At 35.5% G+C, this 20,336-nt stretch overlaps 2 protein-coding genes across 12 annotated transcripts in view; one reads left to right on the forward strand and one right to left on the reverse strand.

Annotated features, from left to right (window-relative positions):
- The window catches only part of LOC106867288 (abasic site processing protein HMCES), a 64,712-nt gene extending 45,095 nt beyond the window's left edge, over positions 1–19,617 (reverse strand). Inside the window, exons 1-2 of one of the 6 annotated variants that reach the window (XM_089339205.1) lie at positions 17,218–19,617; positions 12,291–12,384 (exon numbers count right to left, since the gene is read on the reverse strand). In XM_089339205.1, the coding sequence (XP_089195331.1) occupies positions 12,291–12,310 (20 nt within the window). In that variant the 5' untranslated portion in view covers positions 12,311–12,384; positions 17,218–19,617. Of the gene's footprint in view, positions 1–12,290; positions 12,470–13,929; positions 14,126–17,217 lie in introns of those variants that run through there. The other 5 variants (XM_089339206.1, XM_089339204.1, XM_089339208.1 and 2 more) reach the window with 5 other exon arrangements.
- The window catches only part of LOC106867289 (serine/threonine-protein kinase N2), a 133,209-nt gene continuing 121,507 nt past the window's right edge, over positions 8,635–20,336 (forward strand). For 4 of the 6 annotated variants that reach the window (XM_089339190.1, XM_089339193.1, XM_089339194.1 and 1 more), the window contains exon 1: positions 8,640–8,987. In XM_089339190.1, coding sequence (XP_089195316.1) covers positions 8,823–8,987 — 165 coding nt within the window. In that variant the 5' untranslated portion in view covers positions 8,640–8,822. Of the gene's footprint in view, positions 8,988–20,336 lie in introns of all 6 variants that reach the window. The other 2 variants (XM_089339191.1, XM_089339197.1) reach the window with 1 other exon arrangement.

A 20,336-nucleotide genomic window follows, 5' to 3' on the forward strand; every position in this document is an offset into this window, starting at 1 on the left:
TTTTTTCTATAAGCCTGGTACTTATTAGTCCGTTTTGCCAAACCACTAAGTTATTGATGCACCTTTTATGTTGTCCATAGATTACACCAGGTGCATCTTATGAAGTGTCTACCTTCTCTACATCTTGAGCAGGGCCATCTACCTGAAGAGATTTGTGATTTGTCTGCCTTCCTACTTACTAAGACTTTGGTTTATACACACACACACACACACACACACACACACACACAATGAGCTTCTTTCAGTGTCTGTCTCCCAAATCCACTCACAGCCCAGACTCTAGTAGAACATTTGTCCATGCAGTGGGACTGAACCAAAGAAGACACGATTGGGAAGCAAGCTTCTTAACCACACAGCCACAACTGCAATTTACCATCATAATATTAACATCTAATTTTCCCAGGTGGCGTAGGCTGGATGGAACTATAAGAATGGTCTACATTACCATTTTTTTAGCAATGCTCAAATCGCACATTACATTCTCTTCCCACACCATTTTTTCCTTTTTCTTTTTAGATTTTTCCTCTTTTTTTTTTTTTTTTTTAAATGCCTACCAGGTATCGTTTATTAACATGTTCTGCTGCTTTGTAACATGAAGCTGAATCCAGATTTACACAAGAACCAACATTTGGTACTCATGCTTCCTAGAATCATTGTCTTTAGATTTGTATTTTATTTATTTATTTTTTTTCCTTGAGGGTGTTGTCGACGCTTGCAACAAAACGAGAGAGCAAATCCTAGTCACTCAACTGCACTCAAAGTTAACACAAGTAACTCTTAACATTTCTAATGGCATTCAACACAACAGGAAAGGTCAATCTTGTTTTCATAAGCGGAAACATGTAAATATATATATACACACATACCCACACCCACCGTGAGTGTATATGGTGTGTGTGTATGGTGTGTGTATAGTGTGTGTGTGAGTATAGTATGTGTGTGCATAGTGGTTCTGGGTTCAGTCCTACAGCACGGCACCTCAGGAAAGTGTTTCCTACTGTAGCCTCAGGCCAACCAAAGCCTTGTGAGTGGATTTAGTAGACAGAAATCAAAAGAAGCCCATTGTGTGTGTGTGTGTGTGTGTGTGTGTGTGTGTGTGTGTGTGTGTGCGTGCGTGCGTGCGTGTGTGTATATATATATATATATATATATAAATACAACTCCACCAAGGTCCATACTTCCTCCCCTCCTTTTCCCTCTGCTACTCTTTCTCTTCACACAGCCTTGGTCACGTGTGTCCAGCTGCTATTTCTTTTCGTTCTTGTAATCACCAAGCTCGCACGTACTTCTTTGCCCCTCCTGTACGTGCTTCACAGCGTTCAAGACATACACGCTTCACGTCTGGCTGTACAGCCTTTTTGTTTGTTTATTTCACCGTTTCGTTTTCCTGTCTTGTTTTCCGTCCGCCACTACCCTCCACGAAAACAATTTCATTTGTGTTCGTGGGAAGAACCATTTTAATGATGCGTACTGCCTTAATTCTTCGAAACGCTGGAGTTTTAATGGTGGCAGCTGATGAAGGGGATGTTTCTATGTGGCCTGCTTGTTTGTTGCACCTTGTTTACCATTTTGTCCTTGTTCTTTTGCCACGTCATGTACCCAGTTATGTATCTATATGTACATGCAGGTGAACGTATATACATACATGTACATATATATGCATATACTAATATATTGTTGAGAGAGAGAGAGAGAGAGAGAGAGAGAGAGAGAGAGAGAGAGAGAAAGAGAGAGAATTAAGTAGTTTGTCCACAATGAGACTCTTGCAGTAAAATAATCTCAAACTCACAAACCGAAAGTCTAGAGTCTTGCCTACGTAGTTATTTATTACACATGAATGATAAAATAATGTCACATGATAAATAAAAAAAGTAAAAACAACAAAAAAAAACAAAACAAAAACAACACATGGCATACAAACTAGGAACCGAGATTAAAAATGATTACCTCAGATCTATTTTACAAGCTCTAATATTGATGATAACCCAACCAAAGTATTAAATCACAGATTATGAATGAGGTGAGACCAATCAGAAAAATCTTTCTTTGGCAAATGTCCAGGAAAAAAAAAAGAAAAAAAAGAAATGCTAAAATGCAACCAATTAAATGGTCAGAAACAATTATGAGATATTTGGGTATTAAGACCGTGCCTCTATTCATATAAGCCTTAGTATAGCCATAGCTGTCACTCACTTGCAAGTGAGTATGGTTGGACAACATGTACCATGTTTTTGTAGACTGAAATGATTAGTTGGGGTCATTTGGTCCAGCTGACTGGACATTGAGCCTTTTTTTAATGACTGTTTTTTGGTGACTGCTTTTTGGCACAAGTGGTTCATAGAATCAACGGCAGTCTCAGATGGGCTGATATCAAAAGATTGTCAAGCAGTGGGAGAGAGAGAGACACATACACACACAGGGCTTCCACTCAGTTTCTGTCTACCAAATTTACAAAGCATAGGTTTGCCTGCAGTTATAGAAGACACTCACCAAAGATGCTGTGGTGTGGGATTGATCTCAAAACCATGTGGTTCCAAAGCAAGCTTCTTAACCACACAGCCATGCCTGTGCCTTGAAACAGTTTCCATTTATTTTTTAATTTTCTCTTTTTATTCTTCAGTTTGAGATTTCAAAATGCGATGATACTTAAACTATAATTAGAAAAGGTGACAAATCTTCATTTTGAAATTTGAATCCAAATCAATAACTCCAGCGTTTTTGTTTTATTTATATTTAGTTTGATTATTTTGTATTGAACTTTAACTCAGGTTCAAATTTCAGATTTTCTCATGATTTCTGTTTTCAAAAATAACCAAACACAACTCAAACATTAGAAAATATAAATACAAAAACACACTCTTCCACAAATACCGACTTTTTAAAAGCAAAATAATATTTGAGAACTTTCTACCTAAATCTATAACATCATTTTTCTCAGACATCCACTTCATATCTGTATGTGTGAATTATACACATCATCATCATTTAATATCTGTTTTCCATGCTGGCATGGGTTGGATGGTTTGACAGGAGCTGGCAAGGCCATGAGCCACACCAACCAAGTTCCACAGTCTGGTTTGACTGGGTTTCTACAGCAGGATGCCCTTCCTAATGCCAAGCACTTCATAGGGTGGACTGCTTTTTACGTGGCACCATCACCTGTGCCCAGAATTATTGAATGCTTTTTGTAGAGTACACATTTACAGAAAACAAAGGACAAAAACTGGCAAGGGAACAACAAGCAGGTGTATGAGTTTGATGTTCAGGAAGAATGGGAAAGTCTTTGATGTTTTGAACCCATGCTCTTTGGCAGAAAGGACTGAGAGAAAGAAAAGAAAAATGGAGAGAGACAAAATGTGTAGGGAGTAAGGGTTTGACATGATGAAATGACTGATTTGTTATGCTTTTACAAGAAGAAAAATGGGGACTTCAAAAACTGCTAAGTTATGGGAACGCAAGCACATCAACATCGGTTGTCAAGCAATGGTGAGGGGGTACACAAACACACACATCATCATCATCGTTTAATGTCCGCTTTCCATGCTAGCATGGGTTGGACGATTTGACTGAGGACTGGTGAAACCAGATGGCTACACCAGGCTCCAATCTGATTTGACAGAGTTTCTACAGCTGGATGCCCTTCCTAACACCAACCACTCAGAGAGTGTAGTGGGTGCTTTTACGTGTCACCCGCACAAAGGCCAGTCAAGCGGTACTGGCAACGGCCATGCTCAAAATGATGCATTTTATTTAACATTTTCATTTTTTATCCCTAGAGATAAAAAAAAAAGTAAAAATTTTTTATAAGACCCCTGTGCAGGCCCTGGTTGATATTGAACCCTGCCCAGGATGTTATTGGTGTCTACATATGCCTGTACCCACAAGACCACCGAGACACCAACAGAAGTGTAGTTAAAAAATGAGATATTTAAACCTATCTTAGCTGGAGATCACTATAAAGGGTTGCAGATAGTGGTCTTTGGAGAGATTGAACCTAGTGTCAAGGCTGTCTTGAGGCTCCTTTTCGTACACACACACAAAATCACTTTGTTGAGGGAAATTTGGTTGCTATTTCAAGACTGCTTTGGGGATCCTTATATAGGCATAAACACACACACTGTTTCATTGTTTACTCCAGGTCATTTCTACTCCACCAGACCAATTATAACTAAAGACACTCCAGTTGTGACCATCTCTAGACACTTATCTATAATCATAATAATTTTAAACTGGGTAGGAATTGAAACCTAAACCACCATTTAACAGACAAAGTGACTTTTACCAACAATTTCAATGTTAAAATTTAGAGATATTTAAATCTATTTTTATTATTGATTGGACACTATTTTAGATTTTAGTATCTCATTTTTGACAGCAATTATTGGGAGTACCTGGTAGACTAGTAGGTAAAGGTCAGAGAAGACAAAATGGCTGAGGGGGAAATTCTGAACTGTCCTGTCCAGGGTTCAAACCTGGTCAGGATAGGGAAGAAGGTTAGAGTCTTTTTAATTTTTTATACAAAAATATTAAAAACTATATTTCTAGATAGAGATTGAAACCTCTACCTTCATACAAGGTTATTAGTTAAATTACTAACACCTTTACCTATTAGGCCATCAAACCAACACCTGAAATATAACTTAAAAATGAGATATTTAAATCTATTTTTATTATTGATTTGATGCTGTGGTAGATTTAATTATCAGGGCACCCAATGTAAGTAAAGAAATTAACAATGTAAGTAAAGAAATTAACAGGGCACCCAATGTAAGTAAAGACACAGATAAATAAGCAGTGATAGGACATCCAGCATAATCTGGTAGTGGATTCAAGTCAGACCAGAGTGTAAGATTTTTCATTTAAATTCTTTTTTTTTGTTTAACAATGGTTTCATAAAAAAAAAAAAAAACTTTAATAAGTGGAGATTGAAACCTCTATCATCTTGCAACGCTATTGAACTAATTATAAATACCTTTACTCAGAAGGTCGTCTCTACATATGTATGTATGTATGCATATATATATATATATATATATGTATATATATGTATATGTGTGTGTATATATATATGATGATGATGATGGGGATAAGGTGGGCTTCTTTCAGTTTCTGTCTACCAAATCCACTCACAAGGCTTTGGCCAACCTGAAGCTATAGTAGAAGACACTTGCCCAAGGTATCACATACTGGGACTGCACCCAGGACCATGTGGTTGGGAAGCAAGCCTCTTACCACACAACCAATCCTGCGTTGATCTTAGAACGAGCATTTTTGCTTAAATATATTCAAATATGAATCAGAAACAGTTGCAAGTGTTGTATACATCATCAAACACACACACACACACACACACACACACATGTTGCACATAAAGATATTCTTGAGTGTCTAAAAATGACAAAAACATCCTAATGACTAACAAAATGCGACTTCATCAAAATATCATGTTAACATGTAAATAATTATTATATCTGACCTAATCACAAGTCATTAACTGCACTCATTAACACAACATAGGATTTTTCTAATGCAACAACAATAACAACAACACCAACATCTAATCTCATCAGGAACTTCATGAATGATACAGAATTGAACTCCTAAATACAGGAGTGGTTCCCATTGTACTGACACATAACATGCTATTTTGCTGCCATGGGTCACAAATCACATCACTGATAACACAAGATCAAAGCATGAGGCAGAGAGGGAGAAAGAATCAATGTGAAGTAGGAGTAGTTGCTCCTATTGGTTATATGACCTGCTAGAAACAGCAATCAAATCTTCCTCAAATCGCATTTGACAAATTTAAATGCAATTCTAATTTTGGTACAAGGCAAGTAATTTTACGAGGAAGGGGTAAGTCAGTTACATCGACCCCGCCACACACACACACCAGAGTGAATGTAATGAAAGACGAACAAAGGTGGACTTGTGTACATGAAAATCCACATCATTGTTCGACATGCTTTGGAAGTCAAGTTACAAAATCACAAGATCTAAATATCCTTCAAAACAGAAATTCTGTATCATAGAACCAGAGATGGTCTCAGGCAGGTTAATACCAAAGGAGTTAACCATACAGCATTTAAACTGACCTTATCTGGCCTCAATATTCTATCTGCTTTAATGTTCTAGCCAGCCAGATTCAGCCTCTCACACCTACGCTGCAATGTTGTTCCAAAGAATAAGCAATCACATCATCGAAATCTCAAAGCTACAAGATAATGCATGATTAAGTTAAAACAATGGGGATAAATAAGGATTACATTTGATAGAATAATCTGAATGCTAAGAAAGACAAAAAGATAAAAAAAAACATAAAGAAATAGAAAGCAAATCTAGTTGATTGTCTCATTAGAAATAGCAACATATTCTCCCTCAAATTACAGCTGACTACCTTTATAAACTAGAAAAGTACATTATCTAATGTCCTAGAATCGATGAAAAAATGGGATAAGACTAGATGGTCATAGTTGGACCAATTTTATCAGAGGTGATTGTGAATCAAAGATAAACCACCAAAGTTTTCTTGGTTTTTGTCAAGGATGTTATTTACTTGGAAATAGGAAAAGAATAACTTGGTAGCTATGGAGATTTGCTTATTATCCTAACGAAACTATATAAGTACTCAGAAAGATGACGAACCAAAGTAATTTTCAATGCTAATGAGTAATGATTATCTGTACAAGTTCAAATATTCTCTAAGCTGCTCTAGTTTGAAAAGATTAATTTGGATTAAGATTAAAAACAACATTCACATGTTGTGAATAACTGTAAATGTGTAAAAAAAAAAATATGACAAATATTTAAGAGGGACACCGATCACATTGGTGACAGGGGACCCATGAAGGCCATGGGCAGACAACTCTTTCATTCAGATGAAACCAGGGCAATAATAAATTGAAAAAAAAAAAAAAAAATTGCTGTTTGATTAAGAAGCTCACTTTGTAACATTGTGGTTTTGGGTTCAGTGCCACAGAGCAACACCTTGAGCAAGTGTTTTCTACTGTAGATAACCCAAGGCCAACCAATTCTTACACACAGAAACTGTGTGGCAGGTACTAGTGTCGATTTGTTTGGCTAAAGCATTTAAGGTGCTGCTCCAGTATGGCTGCAGTCCAATGACTGAAACAGAAGTAAACGATAAAGGTGAACAAGTCATTTAATTGCATGTGAATATCATAAAATGAAACCTGGATCCATGGGCTGGTTGGTGTGGGTTGCTCAGACCCTGCACTGCAATTTTGCAAATGTTCTGTCCCTTAACTCTGCCCTTTTTTTTATATCACTACTATAGCAATGGCCTCATTCCTCAGAGCTAACTGGTCCCTGGACCATTTAACCTTTTGAACCCGAGAGGATCACTTTAAGCAGGTATGATTTCGTTTGAGCATACATACCCCTAGAAAGCTCCAAAGTAGGCAGCCACATGGTACCATGCTTGTAGTGTAGCCTAGTGGTGGTCTTGGGCAGGTCCTGTGCATGTGAACCTACTCCAGCATTGCCCGTATATACGACCTGGTGGGTGTGGGGTAGGAGTCCCATACTCTCCCCGGCCACTTAAGTAGATTACTGGAATGTTAACCGTCATGACTACGGATGAATAGGGAGGTTTCCTGTTGCCTTCTTAAAATGAAATATACCAAACTGAAAGTCAAAAAAGGATGCAGGCTGACCAATGACAACTTTTAGATCAAATTCATGTGTGTGTGTGAATGGATAGACAGATTAGATACACACACTTCTTATTTTCTGTGACATAAGCAAACTACATTGCTTGGTAGATGCACAGTCTAAGAGTACATCTTTAATGCAAGTCTGACAAAGTGCCACTAACGGTTATCACATCTTCAATAACCATTTACAATTGTTTCCGTTTTTCATTTCAATTCACACAAAAGTTCCACACGACAAGTTACATATTTGCAGTTTCAAATTCTTTGTCTTCTTATTTTGATTATATTTTACTCTTCCCTAAACTTACAAATTGGTTTTACTAAAATGACACCTGGATTTTCTATACCTGAAGGATTTCCATGTTTCTTGAGACGTCAAGTCAAAAATGGAGATACCCTGAAGCTCAGGTTGAGTGCTGCATTGGAAATAGCCCATCTTTCTATTCTTCCAGGACCTTAATATATAGGCAGTTGGTCTCCGTTGTCAGTCAATAGGTAAGGGCTTTGCCAGTGGCTAAGAGTTGGTGTGACTCTTATTTCTAGCAAAGCTGATGTTCACCCATAGTCACTCTGGTGACAACTGTACTTGTGCCTTTTGGTCTTTAAATTGTGAATAGCCACCTTAATAATAATATATATATACTGCAATCACTTTTGAAATCCGTGTTGCTTATTATTTGATTTTAATCACCCATCCTTTTGGGATGTGAAATTCGGGTGCCTTCGCATAAGTACCATATTCAAGCCTTGAATCTATATATATATATATATGCACACACACACACACGTGTGTGTGCATCTTGGTCATAATTTCATATTTTTCTAAACTTCTTAGCTGAATGAATGTGTGTGTGTATAAATATATAACTGTATAATTAAGTACTGGTAGACTAAAGGATTAGCTGGTTATGATGAGAACTGGATTACACACTGCCGCCCTATGTTTTAAGCTATTGATTTAGCACAATGTACGTTAAGAGCAAACAAGACACATCCAGCCACTCATACATAGAGGAAGGCAAGCTACCACCACCACCACCAAACTGGACATAATTAAACCCATACACGGACCAGATGTAGGAGCCATTCCAAGGGCAGCTGTTGCTGCAACAGAAGCAACTCAGGGTGAAACTCTCTAAGATAATGAATAGGGAGTTGGCACAGAAATATTTTCAGGATTTACGGAAATACTACCACCACTCCCAACTGCATTCTGCTGTAACTGATATGGTTCATTTAACAAGAGACCTAGTGGAACGAGTATCAGTGTTAGCATCAGACACGGTGGTTGACCTACACACATTCATGGTAAGTAGTTGCTTTATGAAATCTCTTTCACTCTGTTATATGCCTCAACATAAATACGTTGTGTATATATATATATATATATATATATATATATGTATATATATATAAATGCCTTGTGGGTATATATATGTATATATATATATCTTTTATCTTCTACTTGCTTTGGTCATTAGACTGCAGCCATGCTGGGGCACCACCTTGAAGAATATTTTATTTGAATGGATGGACCCCAGTATTTATTGATCTTTTTTTCGCCTGTTCAGGCGAAGTTAATTTGATGGAAGGAGCAAAACTAATGTACAGCACAAACATTTGATAACTATAGACAATTGGTCTGCGCAGGTTGTTCAGTGCAAGAAGTTAATGAACACTCATATCTGCCCCCCTCGGGAGAGAGAGTCTATGACAATCACTCTCATGCACACATTTATATTGTTATAAAGAAACAAAAGCGAAGACTCCACAAGCCTTTCATAAGCTTCCTAACAACTAGATTTAGTAATTACAATAAGGCAGCAGGAGAAATCAGCAAACCGTAACCACTTATGAACAACAGGGAACCACACAGGTTAGAAAAATACAATAAATTTCCTTTAAACAATCATCTCACTGAAATAATATTTCAAATACCAAATGGCCTTTTTTTCTTTTTTCGCATAAAGAACATTGAAGGTTTACTTTCGGTGTTTCTTAATGAATTCATCACTTTTACGTCCACTTTTTCATGCTTGCATGAGTTGGATGGGATTTGGTTCTGGAAGATTTCCTATGGCCAGATGCCATTTCTGTCATCAACCCTCACCTGTTTCCAAGTCCGGTAATATTTCCCTTTAAAAGGCGAGCTGGCAGAAACATTAGCACGCTGGGTGAAATGCTTAGAGGTATTTCGTCTGTCTTTACGTTCTGAGTTCAAATGCCACCAAGGTCGACTTTGCCTTTCATCCTTTCGGGGTCGATAGATTAAGTACCAGTGAAATACTAGGGTTGACTTGCCCAACCCATGCTAGCATGGAAAGCAGACGCCAGATGATGAGGAGATACGGATGAAAGATAAAGTAGGTTATGACAAGATTTGAACTCAAAACTTTTTCGAAAAAAAAAAAAAAAGACCTATTTTTTGGTGGGTATCAAACGTTTATGAAATACAGAGAATATGATTTTGATAGTGATAATATTTTTTTTTAAATTTGATAACTTATTTTTTCAAAATATCAATGCCAATTGCTTATGATAATTTCCCATTTTCACTTTATGATCATAAACCGAAAGGTTACCTATTCTTACCAAACAGCCTTCTCAATAAATTCATTCTTTTTTTTTCTAAGAAATGTCTTTTACTTTTAAATATCAAACAAACGCCTTTAGTCTGTAGTATTTCGTCCTGTAATCTATCTCGCTTCAGTACTAAAATAATACATATTAGTTACCACGAGCCTCTAGCGTGACCACTCCATCGAGTGAGTCAATAAAAACATGAGGTTGTTGGTGACAATGACAGGAAATGGAAGAGTGGTAGGTAAAAAATGTCATACCTCAACGCAAGACGACATAAATTTATAAGAGAAGTAGTAAATGAAACTATCCGAGTGTATCAGATGTTGATAAAAGTGAGAGCATTCAAACAGCAAACGAAAGAAATAAAATAACTTTTGTAAATTTGTCGAAACGACACTGAATCTCAACAAAAATTCTAAAGTATGGTGTTTTCTAATTTTAAAATATATGTTTATTGGTGGGCCCACATTCACACTGACATATTACAACATTTTTTCTCAAAAATTTCAAGTTTATTTTGTAAATAGATAGGTGTGATGTATATCAGTATGTATGAATGGGCGACCAACAATTCCCCCTACAACCACTTTTTTTTTGGGGGGGGGGGTTTACATTAAATTATATAAAAGTAATCTACAACATCTGGAAAGTATTTCTAGAGAATTTCATTCCAAAATTCCCGTTTTTCTGAAAGTTATGAGGAAACAAAGTCTGATGTGTCTCTCGACTGGGACAACCAATACAAATGAAAACGGACGGAAATAAAAGACAGCAGGGAAAATCGTCCGTAATAAAGATATAGGAAAGCAAATAAATTACTCATGGGAATCTAATATTTTATGGAAGAAGGAGAAAGACTGAGAACAATTAGAACAGTTAAATAGTAAATAAAAGGAAATATAAATTACTTTCCACTAAATTTTGATTTTTGTTAATGCACCGCCTCACCGGAGACGGAAATAGGAAGTATAACTACATTTCAGAGCCCTAGTTCCGTCCTAAAAATACGATTGTTTTTCTTTTATATACAAAGATTTGCAAAAATGTAGATTCCGATTATGTTGATAAATTGCTTTCTTAAGGATTTTTAGTTTATTCTCAACCCACTCTCTCCCGACTGTTTCCTCTTAACACTTAAAATGCGTATTTTTAAAAGTTCTTTCAAAACACTACATCGTCGAGTACATATATCTGCAAAATGTCATTAATAAATATACCTTTTTCAAGGAGTTGTGACATAACAATCGCGAGGGGGACACCATACCAGAGTTAGGCTGTGTCATCAATTAGGAGCCTTTCCTGTGTCTAGGGTCGCCTAGCCAAGACCCTCCAGTTCCCTGTTTTGTGCTGCAGGAATACAAGCAGCCAAGCTTTTGTTTTGAATCAATTCTTTGATATCGTCAGTCCATAAAGCCTTTGATGTCCTCTTCTCAACACTAACTATATATCATAGGGACACTAAACAGTAGGCATATCACAAAAATACAATCATATCATAGAAATAACTTGTGTCATGAAGTACCAAACTATAGATATGCCATTGGAGCGCGAAACTGTAGTTATGCCGTAGTCTAGAAATGAAAATGTTCAATGTTTATAGATAACGTTTGTGTTTTGGTGGGTAAGACTACAAAAACCACTGATATCAGTCTGGGTTTTAGTGATGGAGGAAGAAATTCGAGTATTTGTGGTGTTGAAACACTTGCTGAGAGAGAATAAAGCAAATTAGCAGCACGTGAAATGGAATCCAGTTGGAGCAGAAATGATTATTCCTTTGCTTTTTTTAGCGGGAAACGAAACTTGGGTCGATCTGGAAGGGATTCAACTGGTCCGGGGACAGAAGTCCTTACTTTCTGGCTCGTTATTTGGCATGCACATCGTTTTTGATCAATTAACAAATATTATTAGTATACAAAACGGATCAGACATTATATATTTCATGATTTATCAGTTGAGAAAATTAAAAACTCAATTAATAAACGTAAATATTAAATCATGACAAATAATATTCGTTTCAAAAACACTTACCACGCTGTTCTTCCGCACATTTTTTCAGTTGTAGTATTTATTTACGAATGCTTTGTCGTATATTTTGCTTAAAATATGCTGTTTTAATCCGCTTCTATTTATAATAATAATAAAAATAAGCTTATAAACAGATTGGAGGTTAGACTCTTTACATACGACGAATGACGCCCGGGGTAGTCAAAACTAGAAACGGGTGGCTTGACGAGAAGAAAGAAAAAAATATCAATGGGCTTCGTCAATCATTTTATAGTTCATTTAGAAAAAAATAAACATTAAAGGAAATAAAAATCTAGAAAAAGTAAATTAATTTTTAAAAGATTTCGTTACAAAAAAAAATTAATTATACTTGCAATATTTCGGAAGGGTTAACATCCCATAATACTTAATTACCTAATATATATTATATTAATCTTTTTTTATTAATATAAATTGTATTTAGATATATTTTAATGTGAATTTCTAAAAAAGAAAATTAATTAAATTACAATAACCAAATATATCGAATCATTAATTCGATCACGTATAAGGAAGGTATCGGTTTTCTATTATCGTTAATATTATTATTAAAGCAGCCGCCTCGGTATCTCGTTCATTCATTCGTTTGATGGAATTTATAAATATAAAATGGTTATTATTTTTCTTTTGTCTTGGTCGCAGCAAAGACGTTTAAACGTGTAGAATACAGAAAAGCAAATGATTTAATGCATCAAGTAATATACAGACAGTGCGATATATAGATGAGAAGTATTATATATAGATATGATGAAACCCAAATATATATACATATGATGAAAACGATGTATATGTTATAAACTATAACATAATACAAAGGTTTGGTAGAATGAATCAGATGAAAAGAGGAAATTAGTATACGTATATTATTATTTTTTTTTTATATCGGCAATAAGTTATAATAGACTCGGGGGACGAGTGTTTCGTGTATGGTAGTAATCAATTTTATGAATGCTATAAACGAAACTTTCAGCCTTAGAGTAATTTTTGGAACTTTCTGCTGCTTAGAATATATATAGTGAGGAAAATGATATCTACTATATATCATATGTATGTAAGACAACTGACTTACGGACTCTTAGAGGACTTACATAATAATAATATATGGAAAAAAGACAAGATAGAAAATGGTAAAAACATTTCAGTACCGGTTTTCGACCCTTGAGATCTTTTCAACTGTAAATATGGATAACAAATTTTGGAAAAATTAAATTTTGGCAAATTTAAATGAAAAGTTTTTTTTAATACATATTTGTATAGTATTCAAACACCAGGGACATTTTCCTTGTTTCTATTTCTCTTGTTAACTCTTTTGGTTTCGAGGTCGTGAATCTTACCATTCTCTACCTTGTCTTTTTTCCATATACATATATATCTACTCTTGTGTTCCTCTCCAACCTTTTACATATATATATATATATATATATATATATATATATATATATATATGGTAACAAAAATAAGAGGGATGACCAGCAAAAGTGGAATCCTATATGCTAGAAATAGATGCCGAATCATCTAACCACGAAAAAAATATATGTTCTCAGTAAAAATTCAGCGACACAACAGACTGTAAAAGGGCAAGACAAATGAAAAAATACTAAATAAAAATGATTAACCTACGTACCATGGTTTCACCTGTTAAAATTTACATAAGTAAATATCTGCAGGATCGTCAGCGTAGTCTGTCGATTTGCGATGTAATTTCCAGAACTAGACACAGGACGTCCAACCGAAAGGGAGCACGTGTAGAGCTCTACAAATTACATTCAGTGTATCCTTTTAAATGTCTTCAATCTGGCGCGCTAAGTCCGGAAATAATTCTGCAGTTAATAAATTTTTGCAGCTAATTTACCGGTTTGAGAAACATTATTGTATAAAAATTTATTTATGAGGGTAGAAATGGATATTAATCAATTTGAACCAGTGGTCTAGCATATTAAAAAAATCCGAAGATTAAAATTATATTACATACAAAAATAAGAGGGATGACCAGCAAAAGTGGACTCCTATATGCTAGAAATAGATGCCGAATCATCTAACCACGAAAAAAATATATGTTCTCAGTAAAAATTCAGCGACACAACAGACTGTAAAAGGGCAAGACAAATGAAAAAATACTAAATAAAAACGATTAACCTACGTACCATGGTTTCACCTGTTAAAATTTACATAAGTAAATATCTGCAGGATCGTTAGCGTAGTCTGTCGATTTGCGACGTAATTTCCAGAACTAGACACAGGACGTCCAACCGAAAGGGAGCACGTGTAGAGCTCTACAATTTACATTCAGTGTATCCCTTCAAATGTCTTCAATCTGGCGCGCTAAGGCCGGAAATAACTTCTTGAGCAAGATAGTTCATTTCACGTCACTCCAGTTCACTCAGGTGTAAATGAATTTCAGCAACAGCTTTGACGAATCGGCGTCCCGTGCAGGGTTAGCTGTTATGATCTCACCCAGGGTAACATTTTCCCACCCAATCACCATATATTCAACTGAAACCGACCACTATAAAATAAATACTACATGATATACTAGCAGAAACACCCGGCGTTGCCCGGGTTAAAGAGAATAATGAAATCTAAAAACGCCGTCTAGACTACGCAACCCTCAGCTGTTAGTAGCTACGATACCATATTTCTACATTAATAACTCCCTAATCCATGCCAGCATGGAACATGGATATTAAGTGGAATGCTAGAAGAAGGTTTTCAACTCATATGTATATAAAGTAAATACACGTAATTCAGAAACACGTTTTTGTGTATCTTATTTCGTAACCAAACAAACAGGTACAGATTATAAATAATGAAAGGCCAATTTTGGTGATTCATTTGACAGAGGTAGTAGAGAGACAATGCGATGATAAATCTGAGGTTGGATCTTGAAAGTTTGGATGAATGCTGCCTCAGTTAAATCTCTTGTGGTTCCAAATGATGTCATCTGTAGTACAGTGTCGTATTGTCTAATTTTGTTTTGCAAATGTTAGGAATCTTGGTCAGTTGATGATAACAGTTTCTTCAATAGCTCTGGAGGGTGGGGATTGTGGAATTGTTGGGAATGTTTTTAACTTTGGTGTTATATGTATTGCTTGAATTTCTTTGACATATGAAATATATGTATTTTCACTGGGTTTGTAAAAGAGAGTTGTGTAGCTCTCGAGTTTTAGGGATTCACACAGACACACAGACACACAGACAGACACACATTCTCATCTTTATATATAGAGATATATATATATACACACACACACACGCACCCAAACACACGTATATATATGTATATCAATATAAATATATGAAAGTCAATGAAGTTTCGTAAAAGAAGGTGATCATGTACATATTTTCTTGCTGTTGTGATTATAACACCTCGTTGTAAACAATGTTCCTTGTTTTCCCTTGTGGAGCATATGCAAATAGGTTTTTTTTTTTGCTGCCCACCCTTGAGCAGCCAACATACAGTTGTCCATGTGAGAAGCGGGGCTCTTCCAAGAGAAGACTAGCTACAGACAGTGCTCATCTGTTAAGTTCGGGTTAAAATTTCATCAACATGAAAAATATATGAATTTTCATGGGAGTTATGGCCGTTATGCATAGAATATAATTTCCAAATTGCAGACAAAATTTACAATCGATAAATGTCTTAGAATAACCAGTCTCTCATCTGGGAAGGCCTTGAAATCAATGTTACCAACTGGGGACTATGTGTGTCGCAGTGATAAAAAGACTCAAAGGAGGTCTGCAACGAAATAATTTTACTCAATACTTTGCAAGTGAATCAGTGGAGGCAAAGATGCGTCTCATTTATGCACCACATTGCAGAAATCACAATGTAAGTATATCTGAAAGGGTAGTCTGACACTGTTGTACCGTTGAATTACAAATAATGGTCATCTGTTATGTTCGGGTTAAAATTTCATCAACATCAAAAATATATGAATTTTCATGGGAGTTATGGCCGTTATGCATAGAATGTAATTTCCAAATTTCATAAAGATCCATTCAGTACTTTTGACGTAGTTTTGGATAAGAAAACAAATGACTAATGTGTGTGTTTGTGTCCATGTGTATGTGTGTGATGGGTGTATATATGTATAGATATCTGTATGTATGTATATATGTGTACATATTACATGTACATCTATATATATATATACATCTACACATATGTATACATATACATGTATGCATATATATCTATACATATACGTGTACATATACATCTATATATATACATATACATCTCTCTCTCTCTCTCTGAAAGTATCTGTCATTACAGTATCGAAATGTGATTGTTTCAGTTAATGGAATAGTTTCATTTTTAAAGTGAAAGTATTTGACATGAGTGTTTTTGTTTCACTTTTGACACGTAATACTTAAATAGTGGAGCAGATATTATGTTGCCGTGGGCTCGAACTCTGCAAGAAGTTAAACATTTTTTGTGACTAAAACACAACTGGAACCCTAAGTAAGGCATCTGTAAAATTTGAATGAAATTGGTTGCGTAGTTCTCGAGTTTTAGGGATTCACACACACACACACAGACAGACAGACATTCTCATTTTTATATATATATAGATTATGTAGATTAGTTATAAGATTCAACAGAATCAAGATACATGAACACGTAGGGCGACACAGATGGCTAGGTACAATAACATAGGGTTCACAGTGAGGTAAAACAAGCATTAAGGTATCAGGTAGGCAGGTGTTGGTAGGACACTGTAGCTATGGAAATACCAAATCCAATTTAAATCGTAGGTTCGGTTCTAGGTGCAGCGTATATCTGTATGTATGTAATATATGTGTGTATGCGTATATGTGCACGTGTTGGCTATAAGCTGGGGTTTCCATACGAATTTTCTAAAATTGGGATGATCATTTTGTTTTTATTTATTTAATGAAGAATTTTTACCTGGTGAATTGAGTTTTTTTTTTCGTTTTTTTTTTTTCGGGCGGTATGCCAAATTACTTCGAGGTTTTATTTGTTTTGCTGTAGATCCTCTGTAACATCTCACCTTTGATCAAACTACCACCACATATTGCTGGCCGTTTTCGCATTAAAAAAAAATCAATTTATGAAGCTAAAATCTTCAACCACAGAAAAAAGAAATTTTTTTAAATAATCACCCAAATTTACCAAATATATATATATATAAAAACAACGAAATCTCATCCCCTAGGAACTAACCAACAACGAAGGAGGGAAAAATGCATACATAGTAACGGTACTACTAAAGCAGCGCGGACCCGAACGCGCTAGCTAGTCGTGAGTGGTCGATCCTAACCCTAACCCTAAACACGTATTCATTTGCACACGCGGGTTAGGGATAGGGTTAGGGTTAGGGATAGGGTTAGGGTTAGGGACAGGGTTAGGGTTAGGGTTAGGATCGACCACTCAAGACTAGCTAGCGCGGCTTTAGTAGTACCCATAGTAACTTATTAAAAGACCGATTTAAATAAGGACCCTAAAAACGAGGATACCTACAATATGAACTTTGCTTGAAGACCCAACTCTGAATTATTAATGATCACTATGGTACTCAACACATTTTTTTCCGACAGGCAACGCTAAATGCATATATATTACTATGCACGCAAAAAGTGAAGTGAAACCGTATCCGGTTTTAGTATCAGAAAGGTGAGGCTGCGAGAATTAAAATACATTTAAGACAGCATGACGCGTTATTTAGTAACTCAGTAATTAGCAAGTATTTCCTTTTTCTACGAATTTAAAATTAAAATTTCTGATTCAATTTAAAATAATTTGTTGGGAAGAGATCGCAGGTTAATAATATTTTGAGGGAGCATGAACAAAAAAAAAATGTTTTAACGGCTTACCGTCGTTTTTAAACCGAATATTCTTCGGCAGGGGCAACGTGAAAAATAATTCTTTTTAACAAAGGCAAGAACTGGAGCAGACATGAAGATCCCCACTCTTTATAGAGACTCAAAATTGCGTGCATATGTGTGTGTATCTTCTTGGGGGTTAGGGTTTGAGGGGTTTAGTCGAATAAATCGACCCATGTACCTTTTTCAAAGTCTCAAACTTATTCTATCTGTTTCCTTTATTACCGATCGGAACATAAACAAACCAACACCGGTGGAACAAAAACACATACGTATATGACAGATTTGTTTCAGTTTCCGTCTACAGAATCCACTCACAAGGTTTTGATCGGCCAGGGATTATAAAGTTGTAGTAGTTGATTCCCTTCGTTTTACTCAAGGTGCCATGTAGTGGGACTGAACCCAGAACCGTGTGGTTAAGAATCAAACTTCTTACCACAGAGCCACGCCTGCGCAAGGCATGAAACTCGTAGAAGTTTACATATAGATCTTGTGTATATTGAATATGTATCTTTCAGTATGGATGGTGCACATCTTTCGTCAATGCCATCCATGTATATATTTGTCGGCAGCTTCTACCGGTTGCACCAAATGAGATGACATCTAATAAATATAACACTACACGATTTTCAATCCTGCAAAGGTAAACTTTGACTGTCAACTTTCCGAGTAATTATTAAGAGAGTGACGATAGGATGAAATAACAGTCAAATAATACAGCATTAAAGATCGTGTCACATACTTACAAATGTATCCAAGATGCGAACGGATTCAAAACAAATACAGTACCAGACCAATTATCCGGCAAATCTAAGACCGGAAGTCTACCGGATTTCTGAATTATTCGGTTTTCTGGGGACAGTCTTAATATATTCTTAAAATATAAAATAAATCACGAAATGTTAAGAATCAAATTGTAATCGATTCATTCAAATTAACACATTTCTAAAGCAGGGATTGATTGGTATTCGTAAATCCACTTAAAATATATTATACTGTGCCATCTATCCGTATAATATTTATAGTATGGAAATTAAATGAAGAACATTTTATTTAAGCTACGGTTACAAATTAATATAAATCTATAGCAGGGTTTGATATTTAAAATTCTTAAAATATAACATACTGTACCATGTATGCAGTATGATGCTTACAGAATGAAAATTAAACGAAGAAAAGTAAAGAACATGATATTATTTAACCGATGCAGTTACAAATTGATATAATTCTAAAGCAGATTATAGATCAAGCCAAATAAAAAACAGCTAAAAGACAAAAGTATTTTTTCTTTTATACACCGTATACAAAATCAACCAAAAAATTGTTTTGGACAGCATTCCGGATTTCTGGAAGCCGGATAAAAGATCTGGTATTGTATAGAAATGATTTAAGCAGACAAGAGATTCCTAGCTTTTATCTCTTTAGCCTTCCCACCTCTACTCCTGTCTTCGAAGAGCGCCAAGATAACAGGAGTATGATTGGTTGAAAATCAGTCACGTGATTCATGCTCAGCGGTGTAATTATCATGTAAAGGGGGGAACCTTGTTCCGCTCTGAGGAGAGGAAACAGTTTGTCATTTGTTGTGCATATTTATCTTTCTACCTCCGACAAACTACTGTGTGTGTATATATATATATATATTACTAAATATATATATATATATATCAACCCAACAACAACCTCTATTACTACTGCTTGCTTGTATTATATTATTATATATTAGATTATATTACGCTACATACGTATTTTAATTACGCCAACTTGGTTGGTTCTGCGACGAAAGTAGTGGGAAACCTTATCGCATATTTGGCGAGGAAAGAAAGACAGAGGCAGAATATGTCAAGAAAATAGCAGAGCATCGACTGCTATGTCGATTTCTATTTATTATCTTTGTAATCTTTTACTTTCTCCCTTTTCGATGTCTTAAATAAGATTTAAACAAACCTTTCCCCACCCAACAATCCTCCTTTCCCTTTTTCCTTGCCTCTGTGTTCCTTTCCTGGCCATCACCCTCGAGTTTTATTGCAACACCAATAATAATAAATTATTTAATTTATCTAATTTGGAATTTACCTATCAAAGAAAAAAAATCAAACGATCAAACAAACGGTAGTTTAATAAAATATTGGTTGTTGAGGGTAAAATAAAGTGGATTATCATATATTATTATTAATAAAGAAAGCA

The sequence above is a fragment of the Octopus bimaculoides genome, chromosome 21 (assembly GCF_046866305.1).
Source record: "Octopus bimaculoides isolate indiv1 chromosome 21, ASM4686630v1, whole genome shotgun sequence".
Taxonomy (NCBI): domain Eukaryota; kingdom Metazoa; phylum Mollusca; class Cephalopoda; order Octopoda; family Octopodidae; genus Octopus; species Octopus bimaculoides.